This window comes from Linepithema humile, chromosome 4 (assembly GCF_040581485.1).
Source record: "Linepithema humile isolate Giens D197 chromosome 4, Lhum_UNIL_v1.0, whole genome shotgun sequence".
Lineage (NCBI taxonomy): Eukaryota > Metazoa > Arthropoda > Insecta > Hymenoptera > Formicidae > Linepithema > Linepithema humile.
Window position 1 is genome coordinate 15,571,549 of NC_090131.1, and position 26,343 is coordinate 15,597,891.

The window sequence follows — 26,343 nt, forward strand, 5'->3', positions numbered from 1 at the left end:
TCATACATCAAAGTTCCGACCGTGGTATACATCAATCACCGCGCATAGTAGATAGTAGATACCGCGCGACGTAGTCTTTTGAAAATTCCCACTTGCGCTCGAAAAAAGTCCCGATAGCCGGCGAATAACGGAAGCGAGAAGCGTGGAGATATATCAGTGTGTGTGTGTGTGTGTGCGTGGCGCGGAATTTTATTCGCGGCGCATGCCATCCCGCTCTATCGGTCGAAAGAATATTTCCTCGCCTTAAGCTCTCGCCGAAACGACACCGAAACCTCCAGCGCCACGCCGTGCGTTCCAGTATTCCTAATTTTGTCCGCCGGGTGCGCTACTGGAATCTTAATTATGAGGAAGAATTTGTCGGGGGCGGTCCGGCAACCCGCTCCCAATTTGCCCGACAATGTCGCCGGTACTTTTCCGGAGAATATGAGCGTTTCGAAATTCAACTGTGCATGAAACAAATTGAGGTCCCTCCCTGCGAGCTTCGTAATATTGCGATAATGACCGCGTAGACGGAGATGAATATTCTTTCCCCTCCTAGAAAATGCTAAATATCATTCTATTCGTATATACGTGTGTTATTTCAATATTCATCATTTCGTAGCAAAAAAAAAAAAAAAAAAAAAATGTAAGTAAATATATGATGAGATATTAATTCTATTTAAATTCTGGTATCAAAGAGATAACGCAAGAATTTTAAATGAAGATTAAAATAAGAAATTCTTAATTGAATGTTATAATAAGAACCAAGTGGATTTAACCACTAAATCGATCTATTAGCGAATTTCTCGATAATGGAATCCTATCCTTACGTTACTTATGTCCATACATTATTTCATTTTACAAGATATAATATTTATGTTACAGAGATTGCAGAGTCGTCAGGGATCCCCAAACTTTAAAATCCAAGGGATATGGATTCGTTTCTTTCGTCAAAAAAGCAGTAAGTACTTTTTATTAGCAACATTATTATATTAGTCCGATGTTTTCCCTTAAAAAGTAGCGAGAGTATTAGTGTTGCCGTAGCTGAGATAATAAACAAAGTCTATCATATGAGCCTTAGCTACGGTATTTAAAACTTGCAAGATACAATCACACTTTGTTAAAAGTAGTTTATCCCGCATAAAACCCTATTAGCTAACAATTATTCTCATTGTCAAAAAATAAAGAAACTTTGATTCATTAGGAATATATAGCTCTGAAACACTTAAACTTTTATGCGTGTAGTTTTGTTAGTCATTCATGTTTTTATAGCATGACATCTTCTTCTAGAGAAGAGATTTTTTTCTATTTCGAAAGTTTAATAAGATAAGTTTATTATTCGAGCATGTATCAATCGATATATCTTAACTACCAAAAAGCCACTTAGTCCGAGTTAACTTTAGGATCTTACAAGTCTTAGAAACCCTAGAAGAAAACTTTACGCATCACGTTTTCTTGATCGACATTTTAGCAAAATTCGACTGCGCTCTCAAGAAAGTCCGTTAGGCGTTAGTGCGAGAGAAAATTGCAGCATGCAAAGCATCAATTAAAGCAACAACATTCGTGACTCCATATCTAAGAGATTATATAGTCAAAAATGAAATGACACATTATCCGGATATTTGCGAGCGGAGGAGATAAGAGATAAGTGCCCGATCTATTTTATGTAAATCAGACCTACAGCGGCATAATGGCAGAGTAGATAATGTCGTTCCGAGCAGCATTTTAATTATCGCATCCAACTCCCCGATTGTCCCCCGAAAAGAACGCGAGCGCTCGTCAACGACTGCGACTGCAAAATCACTTCCGCAGCATGTCAAACTTGACATCGTCCTTCCGCTGATGAAATAAGGAGGAGGGTCCGACCGTCACGGTTTACAACATCATTTTTCGGAGACTAAATGGAGAGTGGCCGGAGTTTTACGGTGACCCGCCAAAATCCACGACGTAAATCACAGCGAAGTTAGATGTACGGCTGAGTAAAAGAAGGCTTTCCTCCGTTTATGGCGGGGTTATTCGTCGAGGCGCCTGCCCCGAAGGTAGACCCTCTCTCGTTTCCTCTCTGTTTTAATGTCCTATCGATCTGGACCACCGCCGGCACCTGCCTCACACCCGCGGTATTACTATTGCCGAAGTATAAATTTCCCGAGTGTCTCCGTTAACCTCTAGGAACACGCGAAAATTTCGCCCCTTCCCCGCCCACCACTATCCCCACCGCCCCTCGCGTCCACCGACCGGTCCCGCCGCCACTATATCCTTCGACCGCCGGATACACGTACCTAAATCGCGAGCTCTGATCGCCCAGCATCCAGCATCCTGGCTCTTTTAAGATGTACGAGGAAATACGAATTCTCGGGATTCTCGTTTTTCCTCGAGGGCGGTCTCAAGTGCTGCATTTAATGAATACCGAGCTTTTATAATGTCTCGCGTTTCTATACGTTTCGTGCGTTTGTGTACCGCATTCGTCAGGTGCGATGATGCGTTAATACCAACGACGGTGGAAAAAAAATTGATTTACGATTGCAACGTTTATCCCGCCACTGTAAATTGTGATTTGTAATTTCCAATGAAAATAAAATGCGGCAAGTAGCAAATATATGGTACAATGTCGGTGTCTATTGAAATACGTGGACGGATTCATCATGTAGTCCAAGCTTTGCCCCTGTTACCAGTTGATGGCCAGCGTACACTTACATACATTCAGTAAAAGTGCTCGCTCTAGTTACTGTCAACTTTTGTTGCTTTACCATTTGATCGATAAATCGCGCGATATTATGACTCACGACCTTAAGCATACAAAAGCGCACCGCTACCCGCATAGATTTGTATATCCCATGCTAGATAAACAATGGCAATTAGTGCGTCATTTACGGCACATTGGTTAACACCTTTATGTGTGTAAACGTTATTTTATTTATGGTTGCAGTCAGAATACCGGATGTATAACGGCCGCGTTGACATGTTATCGCGAATATACGCAGGACTATGTAAATAAATAGTCTTTATTTTTTGACGCAACAGAAATATGGTACATGTAGCAAGTCGCAGAATTTTTAAAACAACAAGTCATATTTTTATTTGGTCATAGAGTCATACAGCTTTTATTAAAAAATTGTAAAATGTTACGTTAATTTTCTGGATTGTACGAACGAGTCAAATAAATAATTTGAAACGTTTCAAGAAAATATTGCTTGAAATTTCGCGCTACTTATCGTTACGGACTCAAATATTAATCACGCCAAACGAAACATGTTTCTCTCTCTCTCGCACAAATGATTACGTAGATTATATAGACTTATATCATTTATACCCCATTGAAATTTCAATAAAAATTGAATTATTGTACCATTGAATTACACTCTACATCGAAATTACTTTGTTGCCGCGAGGCACGTACAACTTTGATCAAAAATAGAATACCATCAACGGTGCTAAATCAAACCTCACAAAATAAAAGGCGTATTCCTTTTTTACTAAATACGAAATTATAATGCATATTAAAATATAGCTGTTAATATAATATGGAATACTTTTAATTGTGCTAAATCAAATCTTGCAGAATAAAAGGCATATTAATTTCTTGCTAAATATGAAATTTTATAATAATAATTGGTAATGTAATTGGTATTCAGTAAAACGGCAATGTGAATTAGAGTCACAACTTTGGAATACAATTACCGCTATAAACGAGTTGACAAGTATGCAAAGCCATCTTTTAGCAATGAGCTTCCTTGAAAAATATTTCATTTCGCGTTATTCTCTCTTCGTCTACCAACAAAGTATTCAACAAATTAATATTTCTTTATGAGCAATAATTGATATGATCTATATACACCGCAATTTGTTAAAAGTGTATAAGAATTTTGATTTAAAAAAAAGTACGTTATATTGCACTTTAAATGACAAAATTTGTAAAACGATAAAAGTCTCGACATAAAAGAGTTCAAAACGACAAGCTTACGGACAATCGAGATCAGTACAGTTTGTTTGGTAAGGAAGTTTTGTTAAGGCCACGTAATCCGACAGCGCGTTGTGCCGGAGCATGACTTAATAATAGTGTAAAGCAGCTGGGTGTCGGTGCGCGGTGGTCCCGTCTGTCTATAGCATCGCCGGCCGCGGAAGAAATTCGATTTGATGGGTACTTGGACAGCTCGAACCGCCGGCCGGCCGTGAGCGCGGGGAAAGACGTCGGCTGACCGGCCGGCGCTGTGTGGTGCTTCTAGTATCACGTAAACGCCCTGGTCACGCCGGACGGAAGGGGGCAAGCAGCGGTGGTTTTCAGGGGTTGCGGGTCGGAGAGAGGCGTCGGGGATATCGACCGAAGTTTAGAATCGGCTTAGAGCGGGGCATTCGGTCGCCTGGCTCTATCTAGGCTAACCGCGCAAATATGCGGCATCATATCGAGAATGGAAACTCGAACTCGAAGATACTTTATCCGCGGTGGCGAGGATGAGCGTGCGGCACGAGCGCGGCGGAGTCGCTGTCTGAAGAGTGCAGCCCGCGCCGTGCAAGAAAGTAACGACTGGAGATGAGGAAAAGGCGGGGGACTCTCCCCCAAATGGCGCAAATGGCTGGCAGTGGAGAGCGGCGGAGGGTAGGACTGTGCTGGAAGCTGGAAAGGCGTGGAGGGAAGTCTAGAGAGATGGCGAGGTATCCCCCTCCCCGCCTTCGTCTCCGCGCTACGTACACCCGAAGAGCTTTTCGAACAGTAAACTTTTTCGGGGAATTCCTCGTGTCGAGAATATTTTCAGGTCTCCATCCCTCTCAGCCGTCCTGCGAATCCACCGTCACGATGTCGAGCATGTACCTCCGAACGCGGGTGCGAATGTGTATGTGTGTGTGTGTGTGTGTGTGTGTGCATGATGCAACCGATGACGTGTGTCATACCATATATATTTCTTTCGAGCGAACATCGCGCGCTGCGAATATCGCTCGTCGCTCGCTCCCTTCACTCTTTCCGCATTACACAAATTTCGATAATCGATAAAGAGAGTTGCTCTTGTTTTTCACAAAAACCGCGTAATGGACGCGTGCATAGTAGACGGTTCGGATATAATGTCTATTTTATTATAACATCTACATAGCTGTCGCGCAAATAGTTTGCGTCGCGCGGAAATATACGTCGGCAACGCTCTCTGCCCTTTGCCGAAGATGATTTCGTCCCTTCGCCCAGAAGGGAATCCGACGTCACGATGGAAAAATGTCCCGGATCGCCCGGAGCGGTTCGCGAAAATCCGGGGAATCAAGAGTGCAGTCGATCGAATAAAATTTCAAAACGTATATTAAGTTGACCTGGATCGAGAGCCCAGCCGGCGGGATACCGCGGCTGAATCAACAATAAGTCGCGGATAATATTGACGTCAACATACCTGTTGGTTTTATCCGCGGTTTTGCGTGTGAATGCAGCACATCCTTCCGCGTCGCGCGGATGCCGCCGCGGTTCTTACGACGCCCCGCGATTGTTGTTATAGACGTTGCGAGAGACAATAAAGGAGCTTTCGCGCGAAGGTGCCGCGCGTATTTTCATTCCCCACTCTCGGCGAAATCCCTTAGAAGCATTCTGTAATACATAAATACACACAACCTTATCTTCCGTAATCTCGCAATTATCGATTATCGCGAAATTCACTTTAATTACACGTGGAATTTTTGCGAATGACGATTGTCAATTATCCATTTTATTCCTACATCCTACTCGGCATCACAGATTTATTCACATATTATAGCGTCCGCTTCTCAAGAATAGAATAGAGCATTGTAATGTGAGAATTTTGCAAACGCTAACTGTAACCGTATGCATTCATACGCATTCGATGAAACGACATTATAAAATAAAATAACCTCCATATAACTCCATCATTTCGCGGTGTATGCAAAAATATTTTGTATTTCCATCTGAATGCTTCTTACAAAATCAACGGTTCCTTTGATCGTAAAGAGTGAATTAATGAATAGTGTGCAATAGCATAAAAACCGGCTAAAATTCAATGTACCGCTTCTGTATAAAAGCGGGCATTGGAAATATAGTATTTGGTTGCAAAATCAAAAAACAATGTTGCAAGGTTGCGGGGGAACAAAATAATATGAAATATTAAAAACATTAGTGAGCGAATGCTAAACAGGCGTTTGAAAAATATAATATTCAACAGAATCAATTAATGCAACTTTTATGCTTGAGTTGCAGTTAATTAGCAAACTCTTGCTTAATATATGAATTGTACTTTTGGAGTTTCTCGTAGAGAATATTGATTTTTCTTATTATTGTGCTTGTTTTCAGGAAGCAGAGAGTGCCATCGGTAACATGAATGGCCAGTGGCTCGGTGGCAGAAGTATTCGGACAAATTGGGCCACTCGCAAACCTCCCGCACCTAAATCTGAAGGTAAGTACCTTCGCGTCTCATGACCGAGCGTTTTGTTGCATACAAGAGCGTAGCATAGTGCATGATTACTATCGTGATAAATGGTTTCCTTGGTACAGCAGGTGAAAGTATTCAATTGTCGCTGCAAACCGACGCAAGTGTAAATCAAAGTGTATTACGCGTTGCCTTTCATCCAAAAAGAGCAAGTTTCCTGTCGCGTTTCTTATTTCATCGCCTTATTTTCATCGCCAAGACCTCGCGGTAGTTAGAGAGCGAAAAGTACGTTATAGAGATATGCAGAGTTCTTACAAGCAAGAGCGGATATTATCAATGAGCGGAACGTAAAAATAGGTGAACGCGATTACGACTTTGTGACAAACTCAGATAAACTTTTTTCTCTTGGAGAAAAAGAATGAAATATGTTGAGTGCAAGTTTCCGATGACAAAAGCTGAAAGGAATAATTTTGATAAGTCGAAGTCAGCTCGGCGAATAGAACGGATGGCGTAACAGTAACAGTAGAATTTTTGAAAATAAAATCAAAGGGTCGATACATATTTCCAAGTACTCCGTCAAAGCGTTATATTTACGTCCGCAGCACGCCTCGTCATGAATACCAAACCGGCGCTGCTAAATTAAATATCGCGTTCGTCGGTCGCGAATGCGGAAATTTCGCCGACGCAACCGGAATTCGATTAGGTCGGCGAAATTCTACCGCGCACAAATGGATGCGCACGGTCGCGTTATTCTGTGGAGTTCGAAAGGTCCGCCTCTTGTGCAACACTCGGTGAGTCGTTCGCACAGAAAGCTTTCACTGTGCCATTCAGGAAAGCTCGAAACGGCTTTACCACGAGCGGTTACTCTGCAAAGCGGGCTCTACAAAGGCAGCACTAGCTGTTCGAGTGTTTGTTAATCGATACCTTGAGATGGACTCAAGAGCTTTTTTTCAATGGACCGAGGCGGAGGAAGGAAGAAGTTCTACTCGCGTCGAACTATCATGTTCCCAGAGTACTGAGATTGATTTCAAAGCCCGGCGAGCGACAGTATGAACTCTGTGGAAATTTCCCGCAGCGATGGATGAAGGACGGAGGAGGGAGGGAGGGGGTCAACAAATATTTTCCTCTCTTTTCTAAAATGCGTTTACCGACGCCAAGTCGTAAATCGCACTTCAAATTGGGATGACCAAATACAATCTTAACGGAGGAACATTATAATCGTCGGTGCTCCTCGCAAGTGTCACGAATACGCTGTTTCGCGATAAGAGTGCTTAAACTTTGAGAAATATGTAATATTATATTTCCGCCGCGATAAAATTACAATTAGTACAATAAGTTTAACTGAAATATCTCGGACAAAATATTTGAATTGCAAAAGGGATAAACTATCTTTGCTTATGCAGCATCATCGCGGCCAATGAATGAGTTGAAACGTTCTCTTTCGCGATAGTAATTACTTGTATAATTAGGATGGTTTGAGACAACGGCAGGATGAAAGCCCTGGCTCAGTAGGGATAGTAAGAATCTAATTGAAGTTATGAACTAAACGCATAATGAGCTTGGAGGTAGCACTCCGAGGCCCCAAGTAAGTATTATTATATTATCATAAGCGGCTCTTCATCGCCCGAGTCGAGGACTCCATCGTCCATCCTCGGAGAGTCACCCCCGATCCCTCGGCTAACTAATTTCATTCCGCAAGTCTTTAATTAGTATTCGTCGCGAGGCGTCCAAACTTTTTCACTAGACGAGGGCTTGCAAACTCGACCTACCCGGATTGTTCACCCGTATTTGCATAGGCCAAATTCGCAGAAAGTACTTTCTTGCTGGCCACCTTTATGCGGTTAATATTCCCCGACGGACGTATCCTAAATTTCTCATAAGAGAAAATAATAATCTTCAAAAAGTTCACCTTGTTTCCCTTCTTTCCCTTCTTCGCCGTAAACATGTAGAATTTATGACACTTTCCATGACACTTTCCATGCAAACAACATTTACGATTAAAACGTGCTCACGTGAATTAGTTTAATCTATAACTTTTGCGCTATTAATTTTCTAACCGAACCTATATCTGGAGTTTCGCAGTAATAAGCGCCATGTCGCGCTTGGTTTGTTCCGCGTCTTGCACGTAGCGTTTCATTTCCTACAGCTAATGCCAACGTAATCTAAAAATTAATTTTTGTCTTGTCCTCCGGAATTCTCCATAATGTGAAGATTTAGAAATTTACGACAAAAACGTCTTGTTTCTAATTAAGTTGCTATAGGATACTTTAAGAATGGCGGTAATTTATTGCGAATAATAATTAATAATAATGATAATAACTAATATTCTTTCTTTCTTTCTTTAGTAAAATTATGTGCGTTGAAAATGCGCTTGTATTTTATCAAGTATTATTGTACATCTGCAAAGAAAAAGTATAAATAAATATTATATAATAAAGTTTCTGATATGATTTGATCTGAGCTCAGACTGTTTTGTATCATTTTATTTATGTTAGCAGTATGCGAGTATAACTTTTATAACGTACGTTCAATCGGAATAGATATGTAAATTTGTAAATCTTTAAACTAAATAGATATTAGACAAATTTGTCGTCTTTCGAGAAATATACAATTATTTTTATCACATTTTAATGTTACACGCATTATATTACTACCAATTCAATTAGCAATTAATCATGAAACTCATTGTAAACTATACAAAATTTGCCCCAAATTTAGTTTCTGCGGCTACAAAATGTTTAAGAATTGACTCAAATGTTCCTTAAACAAAATATTGAAACGATTATCGATTTATAATACAATATCGATGAAAAATCAATATTGCTTTAACTGCGTCATTCGCATATAAAATCTTAGCGACTTTACGAGCTCTAATAAAACTCTTGAGTTTCAAGTGGACTTGGCACGCTTCAAGCAAATTCTTACATTGTGTCGATGGCCAATCGTATTCAACGAGAGTAGGTACATGTATATACGCAGGTATATCTGCGACATCGATTTGCGCACTTCAAAGTCACCATTTCGCATAACGTACTCGCTTCGTAGCATTCTTGCAACTTCTTGCAATTGCTTTATAAAAGTTAGCAATATGCGAGTAACTTTTATAACATACGTTCAATTGGAATAGATATTTGTAATTTTTAAACTAAATAGATATATTAGACAAATTTGTCGTCTTTCGAGAGACGTACAATTATTTTTATCGTCATTTTGATGTTGTGCCAAAATTCTATTAAAAATAATTGCTGACACGATTAGTACAAAAAGCATGAAGTATTATTCAAATTGTTCCGTCGTCGAGTATATATTTATATTAAATAATTTTTTGCAGATTCTTAAATATTTTGCGCGGAAATTTTCACGAAAAAGTCCTTTGTTTCTACAATACGCAGCTGCAACCCGGCAGCCTTAGATAGAAGAGCTTCATATTTTCTGGAAAATGATTCGTTGCAGAGAAAATACACATATCCATGAACGCGACATACACACTTCAGCATAGGAAAATGCCTCGAAGGCATTTCCTAACATTGTAATGAGCCATCTTCTCAAACAAAAAATTCCAGCTGCTCTAAGATGTAACAGGAATATGTGTGTGTTGCATTCCTCAATATTCTAAAGTAAAATCATACGCTATCAGCATAAAAAATATCCTAGGAGATTTTAAATATTTCTGAAATAACTGTGAAGAAAAACTGAACCACATTCTTAAAATAGAAAGTGGCGCCACAGTATGCATTTCTGGATTTCACATACAGGAAAAGAAAAGAAAATTTTTTATTCCGGAATAAATTACCATAATCAACATATCATTAACATTTTTATTTAAGCACATTTTAAATCTCTCTTTGTATATCTTGTTAAACTAGGAGAATATTATTACCTCTTTTCTTCATTGCACCTTGTATCGCAAACTATATCTTATTTTATATTCCAAAAAGTCCTATATACGTAAAACTCCCCGAGAAAAAAATGGTATAATTGGTCAGATGTAAATATATATGATTTACGAGTACATATGTAATTTTATATGATCATATAAAATTTCATATGTTATCAGATCTTTTCATAACTAATTATATATATTTACATCTGACCAATTATACCATTTTTTCTCGGGTCAATTAATAGAAAAATTATAACGATAAAATCGTGTTTAATTAAAAGAGGCTGCCTCTTTCTGGCGCATTATGTTTTACGGCACGTATCAAGCGACACATATATCAATGTAATTTGAAGCAATATTAGATCACTTATAGAACGAGCGATGAATCGCCCATCTGCAATAAAATGTGATATCAAAAGCTTAGATGGATAAATAAGTTGGAGCGAGTGGCGATAAAAGAAAGACAACGCTGCGGAAAATATCGAGAGGCGCGGTGGCTGCGCCACACGCAGGCGCGCTCACGGTAAAACGCATTCAAGAAAACAGGAGAAGTCCGGAGTGCAAGTTTATCGGCCAGCGTTTTACTTGGCTGAATTACACGGTGAAGTTTTATATGGCCCCGGACTTTTCTGCTCTTTACTTCGGTATCTCTCCAACAACATCCCGGAGTTGGTTGCGCCAACTCTCATCTGCAAATCCAAAACGCGGTGCACCATAGCCGCTGTACTCTAGGGCTGATCTGCATGCCGCGGTGAGATGGGAAGACGTTAGGACGACTTGAGTATTGATACTTGAGTTATACACACTCTGGTAAATATCGACAAGACAGCCATCACGCAAATAGATAAACGGAATCAAGATAATTTGTTTGCATTGTACGCGAGCATGGACACGATACGCCAGGGGAAAAGGAGGGGGGGGGGGAATGTTTGACATCCTGTTGTATTTATCTTATTAATGAAAAGCAAAGTGCGCGGCAGCGAGAGAGCCTAGTGTGAGTAATATCAATTCTTGGTTATAATATGATAGGAATAAGAGAAAAACGAAAAGGAAGTTGGGAAACAGTTGGGTCGTGCCAGCATTTAATTTGACTGAGTCCCGAAGTTACCCGGCAACTGGGCCAATATTTTATAGTCGTGGCAATTAGATAATTTTGCGGTCAGGCAAAAATATGATTGCTGGCGTGTGAAAGGACAAACTTGGGCGCGAGTTAATGTCGAAAGTTTGTATCGCCGACGTCGGATCGTACGTAGTCGAACCAGAACTTGCGAGAGCACCAAACGGAACGATGACGTACATATATTATCCCGGCGACACGATATATCACAATAAATGCGATACTCGTATTCGATTCAAGAATCGCGAATCTTATGTGTGCTTTCATAACTCTATTTTCATAAAGTTTTCACTCCGGTAACGGAAAATTGCAGATTTTGCTTTGTCAATAGATACATTTAAAATGTACCTCTCTGATCTCAAAAAGCAACATTCACTGCTGCGAAAATATTTATTTATATAAAGATACTTGCGTCGCATATCACGATATATGTCTCATGAGAAGCGCGGATAATTATAAAATAAAATATACCTACAGAAGGGCTACACTGAAATTTCGCGAATCAATGCAAAATTTCCCTGTATTTCGCGAAAATGATTACACAGTACGCGAATGCATTTTATTACTAGAATCTCAGTGCATAAGCCAAATATGAAATGTATATTAATGTGCATAGCCATTCTGCATGATTACGACCTGTCCCCGTTATTAAATAACGCAAAATACACGCACCGCGTGTATAAAGTTTCCGTAAACTGAACGAACGGCTTATATATTCCAATGATGCACATTAAAGGTTACGTTATGCATTGTAATATTATATGAGTAACAACGGAAAATAAATAAAGTGCTAGTTGAATTTCAGTGAGGAACAAAGTGCATATCACGATTCAACACGCGAAAGAATTTTTTTCACATTCGCCGAATGCGCGCAAGAGAAATGCAGTTGAATAAACTGTACACTTAAGTTAACAAAACGTAACGTACATACATAACGTTATACACGCCGCATAACATAAACTCCCGATAGATATTACAAACACAATTTCCGATAGCGATAACATGAGATGCTAACTTGAGATATAATGCCGTTATAATTCCCGACACGATCGTTTGTAAGCTCATTTGTAAGCTCATTTGTACTTACGTACGTTTGCGTAGATGCGTCAGATTTTATATCAGTATTTGAACATATCCGCATAATGGAGCATGCGAATGAAGGTACGAGACGAGACGGAATTCTAATAACCCGAGTTACTCGGTTATTCTCGATTCTATCTCAACGATCAGATTTTACAAATGTTCTGCATTAACGCTCGGGGGATTTTCATCTGTATGTATAAAAGGGGCGGAAATGTTACGAAAACGCACGTTTACATTTAGACCAGATACTTGACGGCGGACAGCTAAACCGATGAAATACATCCGCATAATTACCATGAGCGCATCGATATCATATCGCGCTGCGTAAATATCCATCTAATATTCATGCCTCGTTACTCGGATACGTTGTACGAAGCAATAACGACGAATCGCCGACGCATCGCGCAACGCTCGGAGGGAAACGCTCCGGGAACTTCCGTTCCGAGCGGTGCATCGTATCGAACACAATCTTAACGCACCGGAAGGCTAGTCCATCAGGAGTGACGGGCGGTCGACGGCGGCAGGCATTGAATAAGCAGCGCAGTCCGTTTGCGTGGGTTAAGTGTCGAGCCGTGTTGGAAACACACACGGCACGCTTCCCGGCACTAAAGTGCGCAAGTATATTCGTGCCAGATAGAGAGCTGGCGATGCATTCTCCGCGGCGGTGCAGCAGCGTGCGCTGTATGCGTGCCGCCGCGCCGGTCGATTCCGGATTGTCTACTTGCAGGTGGTCGTCCCGCAGTTAAAGCGGCCAAGACGAGAAGTCGGCCGGCCCCTTTAAATTCACCCTTCATCTATCGCTTGCCTTACGACTTTAAAGCAGGGGAAGGGGCGTCTCTCTTATCGCGCCGCGGACCTTAACGCGCTGCCGCTCGTCGAGCTTCTATTACGAAGCTGTTGTCGACGCTTTTCTCACGATCGAGGGGAGCCGGAGTTTAGACGGAAATCTCCAACAACTCGGCGAGTCCTCGTGCAGTGCTTGACTGTGCTTCTGTGTATTAAATTACACGATGATCTTAAATCCGCTCGGCTCGGCGGAGCAGGCTCTGTCGCACGTCGAGTACGTGTGGCTTTTGGTTACAGAGACGCAGGGGGGAATCTCGTCTCGGGCATTCCGAGTTGAAGATGATGAAAAACTATTCGACAAGATTACTTTGTACAACTTTATTTCGCACTGCAGCACCCGACGCGAGACAAAAGCCGGACGGTCGCCCTTTTTACGTCGCCCAAGTACAAAGCAACGTGTCCCACAGCGGGGGATCTTTTTATCAATTATCGGAGAATGAGAAATGCACGAAACATCATATGCCACAACTGACATCCTATTGGTTGGCTTTTTGTCAAAGTGTCACGGTTTGATAAAGCCACGCGAAATCAAAGACCAATTCAATTAAAGGTGTCCCGCGGTGTCTTCGTAATTTTCTCCTCCGCGATCTGTCCGCGCGGTCCGTCCCGCATGATTTACATTCACGTCCGACGAGAAACGCGCGACCGCGCCGATACGGCTAAATCGTTAACCCAACGATAATTACTTTTATAGCTCAAGGGGCGAGTCAAGTACTCTCTTCTTTTCCCTTCCCCGAACGATACGCCCATGTTAAGTGTACATCGTTGTATACGCGTGTACATTTGCACGCGTGTATGCGCAACACTACAAAAGCTGGATGAAATGTTAACAGACGAAACTACCGACCAACAACCATTCTATATGTTCCGTACGTCCTCCCACCCATCCCACTTCCCCTCCCTCTTCTCCATATCCTTTCCTCCTGTATTTTCCGAACATCCATCCTCGCTTTAGGCTGTGAGTAGAGGTTTCTGCTTGTTGCATCGACGGCTGGCCGGTCGGTTGTACCACGGACGAGAGTTTTTGATTGGTTGCCCGTATCACAACAGCCCGCGGCTGGGCGCACATCGAAGCAGCATGAATAGTAAATTGGTTAGAATTGCCGCGGAACGGCAAGTTTATATCCCTTAGGAAACGAACCGTAGGACGCGCGCGTATTCCGTTTTACAGCATTATCGCACTCTTTTCGACCGTCCGCGATGCGGACACGTCCTTCCGCCAATCGAATCGGCTTTGATATCAAACCGATAACGCGATTAGTGTCACGTCGTCCGGGATTGTATTACAACACATTGTCCATCAAACTTTATGTAACGCAATTTGTGGAGTAAGTCTAAAGACCTTGGCGCGACTCTAACGTGATGGAAACGGATCTTATCATCGTATTTCACGGATATGACACGAGCAATGCCGGTAACAACTAAACATAGACTGGCAAATTCGATCGCGCTGCGGTCATAATTAATTCAAAGAACTCAATGCAGTAGCATATCGAGCTTCATAGAGCAGATTTGATAGGTGAGCAATTAAGAAGAATTATTTAAAACCAGATTTGTATTATGCCTCTTCAAGCTTGTTATTTAACACGCTTTATTAAAGAAGTATGCGACAATTTTTGATCGATAATTTGCATTGAGATTAGTTTAACTGAGAATTATGTCTGAATTAGACGAATGTAATTTAATAACCGTACCGTACCGGATTTGATCGGCTCAAAAGTTTGGCCATATCATTGCTCCAAAATCGCACATTAACTCATATTAATAAACATGGTTTTCCATAATCGGTTCGTAAATTGTTGCATTTTGAGCAGTGACTATAAATCCTCCGGCTAACCAGAGCGTATCCATCATGCATCTCCATTATCAGATATGAGCTGCATAGATATACATCCTAAATATCTTGTTTGTCTTGCAACGTACGAACATGGCGTATACTAATTATCATGGCACAACGTATTATCATAATATTGTGATGTTAAACATCGGTCGTCATTTCGATTAAAGTAACAGTATCCATGCAGTTCTCCGCGCGGTTTACAGAGATGCATGATTGTGGTTTACGATCCTTTTAAATTGCTAATAGCCCAGATCGCGAGTATTAATTCACGTGATCGATTAATAATATATCGCAAGAGCGTTACGTCTCCCGTGTCCCATTTCTCCTTGGCGAGATTATTATATATACTAAATCGATTTTTTGATATTGCTCGCACGATTTAACTAATCGGAGGACAAAGATGCCCACAACGCTTGCGAGCCTCTCGAACAGATGAGCCGCAATTTCTTCTGCCCCAATATCTCCGGGTCACTCCGACTTCCTGACTCGATAATGCGACGAGATGTGAAACTTTCGGACAGAATACGAAATCCGCGCGTGATGCGAATTAAAAGCGCGGAGAGACGTTCGCAATACGACCCGTCAAGTCGTCGGAGAAAAATGCGATATATTCCGCGAAACTTAGTCCGAAGAACAGACAGCGCAACCACTTGTACCATGTATTTCGTACTACAAATTGAGGAAAATTGGAGACTTTGTTATTTACAGTTGATCCAAGACGAGGCTGGGACCCTTAGCGTTGGTTTAAAGCTTCGACCTTCTTTCGCTCTTTTCCTTCCGCTTTTTCTTTCCCTTTCGCTAGTTTACCATGAGATTTCAGAGATACGGAGATTGCAAATGGACAAAGACAATAATCATTAAAGTGTTAATCAACTCTAACATAATTAAGACACTTGTTGTTAGAGTCAACAACTTTTTTCACAATATTCCAAACAGGAAATTAAGATAAATCTAAAGTCTTCAATTTTGAACTACATTGTTGAAAACAAGACACGCCTAAAGTATCATGCCTCAAAAATATTCGATAACATTATTTCTTTGTAAAGCGAAAGGGATAGATTTAATAATTATTCACAATTAATATTGCATCTGCCCTCCATTTTTCAACTTATACCACGGTAATAAGCTCTCCCTTGCAATTGTAACGGTTACTTATTGATCAAAACATTAAATGTCGACGAAAACCACTTATATAAATTTTTCATTGTCACTGTAATTGCTCCGAGTTCGTACTCAGTGACCCGTTTCGGAAGAGGTAATGTTCCAAGCCAGACCGTGATGTTACACTGTAGTCTCGTAGGTATTGTTCTAAGGAGTACTCACACTTGAGATGTATTTCGCGCAAGAGGCAACGTATCCTGGCCGTGCATCTCCTCTTGGCTATGTGTACTAACAGCAGTCGTTGCAAGATCCATTTGGTCGTTAAAACACTTGGTCTTTCCTATTGCACGTCCGCAATTTAAAGCCATTGGGAACAATCTGTCGTATTTATCATCCATGCGCTCCGGATTTCGTTTAAATAATGAGAATGCAATTTGGAAAAATATGGATTTTTGATGCGAGATAAATATTAGCGCGAATATAATGCACGTTAAAATACGATTTTGTTTCAATCGAACCGCATCGGTTGAATCATTTAGTAGCATAGTAAACCGGAATACGTACGGAAATTAATATCGATGATTGTCCAGGGAATAATAATGGCTGTATTAGTACGAGCTTCTCTCTGTTTAAATGTTGCACTTGATTAATTATATTGGCACGTATTGATATTGAAGTAAACAAAGGCAAATTGTAAGATACACTGTCGAAAATAATATATATTTATAATAAATAGAAAAAATACGTTTTTACTGTTATTTAAACTATAATTATATATATTTCATTAAAAATTTAACGCAAATGCGATTTTATTTAACTTACAAAATCATATATAACAGTAAATTATAAATGTTGCGCGTAATTATCACGCATGATAAAAGATGCATCGCTTGCTTTTCCACGAATTGTCGATTTATTTTACTAAAATATTAAAGATATTTTAATACCATCCTTTAAATAGCATGTTATGTTGTACCGCAACATATTTCGATTTATAAAGAGACCCATCTCTGTGTGCGAATGGCTGATTGCGCTCTTTAAATCATATATTTAATAATAAAACGTATAATCACTTGGCAGATTGCCTCTCCACTCAACGAAATTGATCGAAACGTATAGTAATATCACCGATTTAAAAGATTTTTTCTTTTTATTCTAGAAGTTGAAACAAACTATTGTGTAATTAAGATTCGATAAAAAAAAAGAAAAACTTTCGATGTAACATTTACACCGACAGTCCGCAAACGAAAGTAGAGTGACGGTACCGCGCTAAAATTAGATTTCCGTAGCCCGAGATCGATCGAGTTTACTCAAGAGACGGTGTACGCGTATGGCTGCCCTGCTTCAATCCCAAAAACTTTGACGATTATACAAATCGTGCCGATAAACCTACTTCGTCCTCGCGCAATTTCACCTCCGGATTTCCGATGTAAATCGGCGCTCGTTTGTCCTCTCGACGACGTCTACTTCAGAACGATTCGGCCAATCAAGATCATACATCACTTTCAAAGGGCACAAATGCATGAAGCGAGCGTGTACGTTTTTACATATGAATCGACCGGGGAAAATTATTACGGCAAACACACGTGAAATATAGCGCTATGACAAAGCACAAACCGGAAGGGCAAACAAAAAGAGAGACAGCTGCTCCGGATTAAAAAATTATGTGTACTGATACGAAGCCCGAAGTTAAAAATATGTGGACTCGCATCAACATTCGCGCGTGTAACGATTTATTACTTTTTACGCTCCGATGCAAAAACGATGTTGTCCAGTATTTTTCTTGCACACGAGATAGGCACGTTATATAAGATTATACGAGAAGAAGGAAAATCTAAGGTGGATCTCGTGTTCCTCTTCTTGTTCATAAGTCATAAACAATGACGTGAAATAATTGATCAGATGAATAAAACGCGAGCACGCCGGAATCCGCTGTTATTTCAACATTTTTCTCTCCAGTCGCGCCGTAGTGAAGTCACCGCGGACTACACTATCCAGCTCACGTAAAACAGTCGCAATTTCGCGGCCATTTAATCGTGAAAGTGGTCGAAAGTAAATGATGGCAGACAAGCGCAGAGGCGGATAAGGCGGTGATTTTAGAAAGGGATGAGCGACGTAGGTGCGAGAACCCGTGGAAAGATAGATCGCCGGAGACCGAGCACGCGGGAAAAAGAGTGGGAAAGAGACTCAATGTTTGTAGTAGTAACTCGTGAGTAGTTGCCGAGCGAGTCACCGCTGCAACCACTAACCCAACCCCGAGTCCTCGACCAAGCAATCACTGCTATCAGCACCTCGGAACCGAGACCAATCCAACAGTAATACACTCGCCCGGCTAACGTGTTTTTGCGAGCGTTTTCACCGCTTCCGGGCTCGAACGTTCGCGATGGATATGACAATCACACAATATACACGGACATACGTTTGCGGCAGGACGCGCTTCATCGGCTCGACGAGATCTCGCGCGCGCAATCTCCGACACACGTATTTCACTCGTCTACTACTTTACGAATATTTAGACGAATATTCACAGCATATTCGCCCTCAGCCTCTTTCGCGTCACTTTGCTACAGCGATAAGATCGCGTTATTATGAAACCAATCGCGATATCTAATCCCCTTCTCCTTCTATATCATTATATATATCTCCTTTGACCTAGTTTCGTGCCAAAAGGAATGATCGTAACGTCTGTATTATTATTACGAATTTCCCGGCTTGTCACTTTGGAGCGCGATAAGGCAACCGCCGCGGGACGTATGAATTTCTCACGTGCGCGCGTTTGTTCGCGCATAATTGCCGCCTGTTGTAACTTCCTCTGGCGCGCGGTGCAAACGATCGCGCGGGATCGTACAGATTTTTCACCGACGCTCGGCAGCACTAACAGCGTGCACACAACCCGGAAGCCATGCGCCGCGCTGACCGACAGTAAAATAGCGACAGCCTCGTATGTAAAAGCCCGGCGTATAATTAGCCCGGCACACGAAATGAAATTCCAGAGGGCTGCTGCCTGCCTAGGAACATACTGCACAGTTTGGCGGGATCAGGTTCGGGAACAGAGGAGGCACCGAACACGTCGGGTGTAGAGAGTCGAGGACGAGTGAAGGCGCGCGGGAGGGGAGGTTGGTTGGCGAAGGATCGGTGGTAACGGCGGCGGCGGCGGCGGCGGCGGGTGCCGCCCGCGGAGGGTGGTGAGGGCTTGCAGAGATGCGGATCGAAGGTAATATAGGCACATAGGCGAAAGGCGAACGAAGGTGCAGAGAGAGGATTGGTTTTCCCGTTTCGGCGAGGCGGGAGACCATTTCGTCGTCGAGTGCGGAACGCTGTTGAACACCCCCGTGGCTCTTTAAACGCTCGGATCAGTTTCTCTCTCGCCGGATCGTTCTGTCTCCATCCCCGCCTCGTTTCCCCTCTGTGTCTTTTTGTCGCTCCCTTTCCCTCTTTCTCCATCTCTCTTTTTCGTATCCAGCTTAATCTAAAACGGCTCACCTTCGCGCCTGCTTATCTTCAATTGTGTTCTTTGCACCGTTTATACGTCTGGTTCTCGATCCTCGCAAAAAAATCGCCCACATGGCGGATTATCGAGACGATCCACCTAATAGGATGATTCGCGGCTGACTGAGCCGATAGAAAAGCGATTCGTAAGAAGCGTTTAATAAAAATGTAAGAAAAATTATAGAGTTTTGCGTCTCTCGTCCATGCTTATACGCGCAAGTACACAAACGCTTGAAAGAAAATTTAATGACTTGTCGGATCACCGCATATTAATCGCAAGTGTTATCTACGTGAAAGGTGCAAAACCTTCAGTACTACATAACACAGCTACCGCACAGCAGTGGTCTAGATATATCAAGACTATGTACACACTTCTAATTGTTCTATTGCGGATGAGCAATATCCGAAAACCTCAATTTATACGCGCATCTTACAGGCTTCTGGAAATGTTTAGCGATAAAATGACCGAATTGTCTCGAGTCCGCCGGCATTTAACGCAGAAACCGAGAGTGCCTGAATATACACGTGTACATATCGCACGCCTCTGTTACGGCCACCAATCTATTAGGGCAAGTCGGAGAAGGGCGAAAGCTCGAATTTATGCCGCGACTACAAATCTTGGCTTGGCCCGACTCGTAGAGAACGAGCTTGCGAACCAGTGAAACGAAGTGAAGCACGAAGCGGTAGGTTAGACTCTAGATTCTAGAGACTAGCTCGAGCTCCGGATATCACGGTGATCGATTACGAGGAAAACATCTCGATTAGAGATCCATAATTCGTCGCAGTAAGCTAAAGACAAATCTGATCTTTGATTTCGACGACTACTGTCGCGAAGACGCTTCCGTACAGCAATGTACCGCATATTAACAATGAGCTGATAAGAATTGTGAATAAAAGTACATTGTATTCTGAAGAAATATTGTTACATATTAATAGATGATAATATATGCATGTAGAAATTGAATTATATAATGATAATTTACGGTAATAGAATTTAAATTGTGATTTCATCCATAAAATATAGAATGGAATCAAACTGCATCGAAGTTAATAATAATTAATAATAACTTTTAGCTTCCTCAAATTAAAATATAATAAATCGTCGCAAATTTAAATTTAATAAGATTAATAATAGAGTAAAATAATAGTATAAATGATATAAAAACCCGAATAATTTCTATTAATTGTATCGTTTAGGTTAAGTCGAGTGAGGCGAGTAAGGTAAATGGAAATTTACATGAATGGGAAAGATACCGACTCAACTGTGTGCACAACAATCGTGATAGAGACATAGGAAGTACAGAACAAGAACCATAAATAATAGCCGGGTAACCCTTTCGCATAGATTTGGATGCGGCTCAAACTTTGGTATGAGCATGGGGTTCGAAGTAAGGCTTTTCCCGGGCAACGAAACCGCCTATCCCAAGATTATACGGAAACTTTAACGGCCACGGTTACTCAGCCGTCTTGGCAAAGTATGGCAGCCCGTGGTTTAGCTCGCAGGTTTATTAGTCCCTATAATGTCCCTGCGGAGAACACGCGTTTGTGTTTACTGTTAAGGTCTACTTGAAGGTATAGGCTTTAACGTGGTATATGCTCTTGCAACAAATGTATTTGCATTATGCATCTGCACCTTCGTGTGAAACTTGGATTTATGCGAATTTATACGACACATACTTGGACCTTTGAATGTGAGAAACTTGATATTAAACTTTAACTGCTCGACTGACTTTTGATTTATCTTTTAGACATATTTATGATATTACCTTATTTTTTTCACCTAACTCAAAGATCTGCAATACGCAAGCGTGCGATAGAACTGATCAATTATTGATTGCATTCTTCAACAATTAATTAGTTAATCACGTACGTAATTATTAACAAAGATGGGATTTAAATGATGCTTATTATTAATGACTATCGTAATTTAATCTGAAGTTAGTATTCTAAAAATCTACGGAGATACTTTATTTTATAATGTAAACTAAAAAAAATAAGGTTAATTGATTAAAATTTAATTGAAAGTAATTTCATTATAACATTGTACGCGCGTTAGAAGTGGACAGTAAAAGTAAGTTATAACTTACGGTTATAACTTACACGCAATCTCATCGTGCGTCGATATACGGCTATACTATCCATAAAAAGACGCATCGTACAGTTTATAGTGTAATCTTGAGAGATAGGAGAAACTGGTCAGGAAATACCGAGTTTTTGTCATTATGAGGAGATCCATTAAATTGTCGTTAGTGCCGTAGCGGCATAAGGATGTACAAACTATCGTCACAATGGTAAGCGAGTAGGATAAGAAGAAAGAGAAAAATCCATTCAAACGTAGACTTCATTTAATGTAGCACATTTGTACAAAGCCCTCATGATCGAAAGCATTTGCTCCGCCATTCTTCACGTACCTTATTGTATCGCGAATTTACGCTTGACTAATACCTGTATCGAATTCTCCAGCGTACAAATCTAACGTCAACCCGGCTCGGTTCATTTATCATTGGACGAGACCTCCGCTAAATCTCTTTCAATATTTTTCTTTTTTTTTCTAACAACCCCATTGTAACGAAACTTTTATTTGAAAGATTAAACATCGGCAGCTTAGGTTTTTTCGTTTTAACATAGTACACACCTTACGTGTAAGAGCGATAATGGAGGAATTATTGAAGCGCTATTGATATATGCTTAATTGTGAATTATTGCGTACGATAATATTTACTGCAATTATTGAACTTTGACCCACGATTGTGACAAATGTGTGGCCAATATTTCTCGCTACACGCAATAATGAATTCTTTAGGAATATATTCCATCGTCGCTGCATTTGTTTTTTTTTGTACGTGTCGTTTTAACACGGATATTTTGCAGGAGGATGATACCTCAGGAGTTAAGGCCAGTAGCAAAGAAAAGAGAGAAAGAGAAAGAGAGAGGTGGTGTGAACATAAACAAGTGTGTAAGTGTACCACAATCAAAGCAAGTTAGCTACAAACGTTATCTAATTTACCCTTTATTAAAAATATGTTTCGTACTTTTTTCTTACTTCTTACCTCTTTTTCAATAATTATATTTCGCAACCTTTCAGATACCTTTAACATTATTATTATATTACTTATCTATGTTGTATTTATTACTACTATAATTATTAATCATTCTCTACCTTTCCATTTTCACTCTTCATACTTGTATACATTATTGCGTGGAGAAAAATATCAGCACTGCTATATATCACTGTAGCTGTAAAATATTACGATAAATCAACCGGAAGTATAAAACAACTGTCATTTCGGCACTAATTGCGCGTTGATTTAGAGTAATATTTTATCGCTTCTATTTTTCTTCGTATACATACAGCCGTTCTCTCTTTCGTCCACGTTTCTTTGTTTTTTTAACACATTGTCGTATTAACAAGCGTCTAGAACAAGAGAAAGAATAACGTAGCATTTTAAACATCATGCATACGTCTAAATGTATAAAATAATTTTTATTCATGAATAAGCATTTTGTAAAATTACACGAAATTACAAATGTCGGTGCTTTGTTGCACAAAACGTTACACTTTACATTTCTATTTGTGTTTTTGTTGTGGAAAATTTTTTTATTATGTCTGTTTGAAAATCACGAGCGAGTGAACTGCTGTTTATAGTACGACTAGAGGTATTAAACTAAATTGGTAGACTTGTGTGATGGTCTTTTATGTACGTACATACATGTATACCGAGTGCGCACCTCGGAACATATGCACGTATATGCGTATGTAGTAACGTCGTTCAAATCTCGTTAAAAGTATTTTTTATGTCGTAACGTTTTACAATACAATTTGTATACATTGGCTTTAATATGCATGCTCGTATACTTCCCCTTGTTTGGAAAATCTTATCGGACCTAAGATATTCTAAATCGAATGAGATGTTAAAGGTATTAAAGCTATTAAAGAGGTATACGAATACGACAAAGAGAGGTACGGGCGGGAAGAGAGAGAACGGGGGAATTGTACAGTGAGCAAGGTAAAAGAAAATCGAATCTTCCTTCACTCTTTTCATTCTATTTTTCATATTTCTCATTATTTAATTTTTCACTCTTGTCGATATTTTTACATAATTTGGTTATTATCATTGAAATGAATCAGAGCTCAGGTACCTTATGAAAGAAATGGAGTTGGTGATCGTATGCACAGCATTTCTCCATCAGATTTTACCTATAATATCCCATTCATATTTCACATATTTCGCATTTCATTACTTTCTTGTACTACGTACGATTTCTCTTACTTTATGTGCACCTTTATATACGTGCACAGTCTTTCACTCGATATATTCCCCATCATATTCTCCGCTAATATTATACTAGTTTTTCTTTTGTGAGAGAGGTACTAATATCTTTTGACTAATTCTAAATTTATATACATATCGCCTCTTCACTATCACTAAACAAAAAAACGCAATTTTTATGATAAATTACTTACCGTATCGTTGCTCCGCTATTGCCCGATGCCTCCTAGGCCTTCTCCTCCTCCTCCTCCTCCTCCTCCTCCTCCTCCTCCTCCTCTCACAGCGGTCCTTCGAGCACTCACACGCGTTCGCGGCGCACGCATTGCTCGCGCGCGTACCTGAATGCGAAAATCGCGCGATACTTAAAATGGCACTCCCGACGTCACAGGCGAATCGAACCGAATTGTCCAAGCTGTGACGTTACGCGTGAATTCCTTCCGCGTTTCAGACCACCACATTTACCAATTGGGGCACGATTCTCTCAAAACAGAGGGCAAAGGTAAGCTCGACGAAGGTAAGGTGCGATTAGTCACGGGGTCAACCGATCGGATACAGAGCATCCCAGCAGCATTTTGGTGCCAAACTAACGGAAGTCGCTGGATTGATTTCTATGCCGTCCATCATGTTTCACAGTTGCAATTAAGCAACCCCATGCTTTCCGGCATATGTTAGCGGACCGAAGGAGTCGGGATCCAGTCGGGATCTCATGATAAAAACCAATCTTTCCCTCCCCCCGAGCCAAGCCCAAAGTCGAGAAAAAATCGTGTCCCAATATTTGTCATGGCATACGGCGGAAATGCGTTTATCTATAGATTCGCTACAACTCCCGGCATTAACGGCACTCCCGACGCGCATTTTGTTTGTATTATACGACGGAACGAATATATTTCGTAGCACCGATTACGCGCGCAAAGTTTATCTGTAAAATATAAATACATTTACATTACAATGATATCCGAAACAATACTATAGTTACATAAGTTATGTATAGGCCACTAATGACAGTAAATACACATACAAATTTCTGTAATGTAACTTGTGCAAGCAAGAAGAGCAACAAACACGTCTGTACGTGAAAGTTTAATTATAAAATTAGATTCGCATTACGAAATCCATGTATTTCGCTCTTGCAAATTGCCTGCAATTTGAAAAAAAAAAATCCAATATCGCTAGAAACCGCCAGACGCTCAGCACATATAATGGCTTACATATTAAATACTTTTGCAAAACCGTGGGGATCGGCAACTTTATCTAAATAAGAAGCGGGTGAAGTATTCGGGGAGGTAGGAACCAAGAAACCCATTCCGTCCAGCCCGATTTACATGAACCGCCAGAAAGTTACAAATGCAGCGTCAGTTCGAGCATTGATTATTCAGATATCCACGGATGTCCGAGAATAAGAAAAAGGAGAATGGCCACGGGGACAGCCAGTGTCCACTTAGTGCTCGCTACCATGAATTTAGTCGGGAACGAATATTGGCGCGCTGCTGGGGTGACCAGTGCCAACGAAACTTCAAGTACCCGCGTTATTTAAGGGGGTACGAGATATGTACATTCTAGTTCTAACGTCGACCACTGGAGATTCCATCCGCCATAAAACGGAGAAAAGTGGAAACTTCCCTTTCGGGAGATGGAGAGAGCGAGGAGGTATTGCGGAGGTCTAAAGCCGCCGTCCTTCTTCTTCTTCTTTTTTTTTTCCCTTCCTTACTTCAGTGTTCCGCACCCCTTTTTTTTACTTAAGGTCGGAACTAGCGCGTCCGGACTCCGGCGCGGTCGGTAGAAAATTTCGAGTTTACCCCCGAATTTCTTGTTGATCTTTCATCTCCCGGCTCTCGAGAGCGGCGAGTTATCGGAAATTCAGTGAAGTAAGAAGTTACTAGATTCGCGTGATAAATCTAGTTATTCGATCGCCAAGTGGTTCCCGCTAGATAAGAATAGAGTTTCACGGGAATACCGCCGTAGCCGCCATTGACCTGACGTATAGAACTTCGATTTAGGCACGTCCGCGTAATCAGCTGCCTAATGAGCCGAATCTAGAACTACAGGCTGTTTCCGTAATGGTGGATCTTCGACCAGGCACGTCCGACGGATCATAAATCACGGACCATTTTCGAAGAGCGAAAGTGATCTGACAGAACCAGCGAAATTTGGATATTTTCTTGCCGGCACAAATTCTTGTTTGACCCGCGACGCTGAAATATGGATCGTTCGTCGATGGAAGTTTAAAGAAAATTTCTGCAGAATTTTTAGTCGCTGTAATATCTACGCTGCTACACTGGCGCGCTCGATACTCGAAAGTAGTTACTTACTTTTATTGCCGCGCGTAAACTGACACGTAATTTCTGCAAGCGCAGCTCTTGAAAGCATCGAACTTTAAACAT

General features: G+C 40.9%; 1 protein-coding gene and 1 long non-coding RNA gene across 14 annotated transcripts in view; one reads left to right on the forward strand and one right to left on the reverse strand.

Annotated features, from left to right (window-relative positions):
* LOC105676868 (nucleolysin TIAR) overlaps positions 1 to 26,343 on the forward strand; it is a 395,737-nt gene that overhangs the window by 345,481 nt on the left and 23,913 nt on the right. For all 13 annotated transcript variants that reach the window (XR_010889754.1, XM_067353317.1, XM_067353315.1 and 10 more), the window contains 2 exons: positions 865 to 940; positions 6,257 to 6,359. Coding sequence is in view for 12 of the 13 variants with exons in the window: in XM_067353317.1 (XP_067209418.1) it covers positions 865 to 940; positions 6,257 to 6,359 (179 nt within the window). In the remaining variant the exon portion in view is untranslated. The remainder of the gene's footprint in view (positions 1 to 864; positions 941 to 6,256; positions 6,360 to 26,343) is intronic.
* The window catches only part of LOC105676874 (uncharacterized), a 49,335-nt gene continuing 46,152 nt past the window's right edge, over positions 23,161 to 26,343 (reverse strand). Inside the window, exon 3 of the long non-coding RNA XR_001101453.2 lies at positions 23,161 to 24,881. This is a non-coding gene — a long non-coding RNA (uncharacterized lncRNA). The remainder of the gene's footprint in view (positions 24,882 to 26,343) is intronic.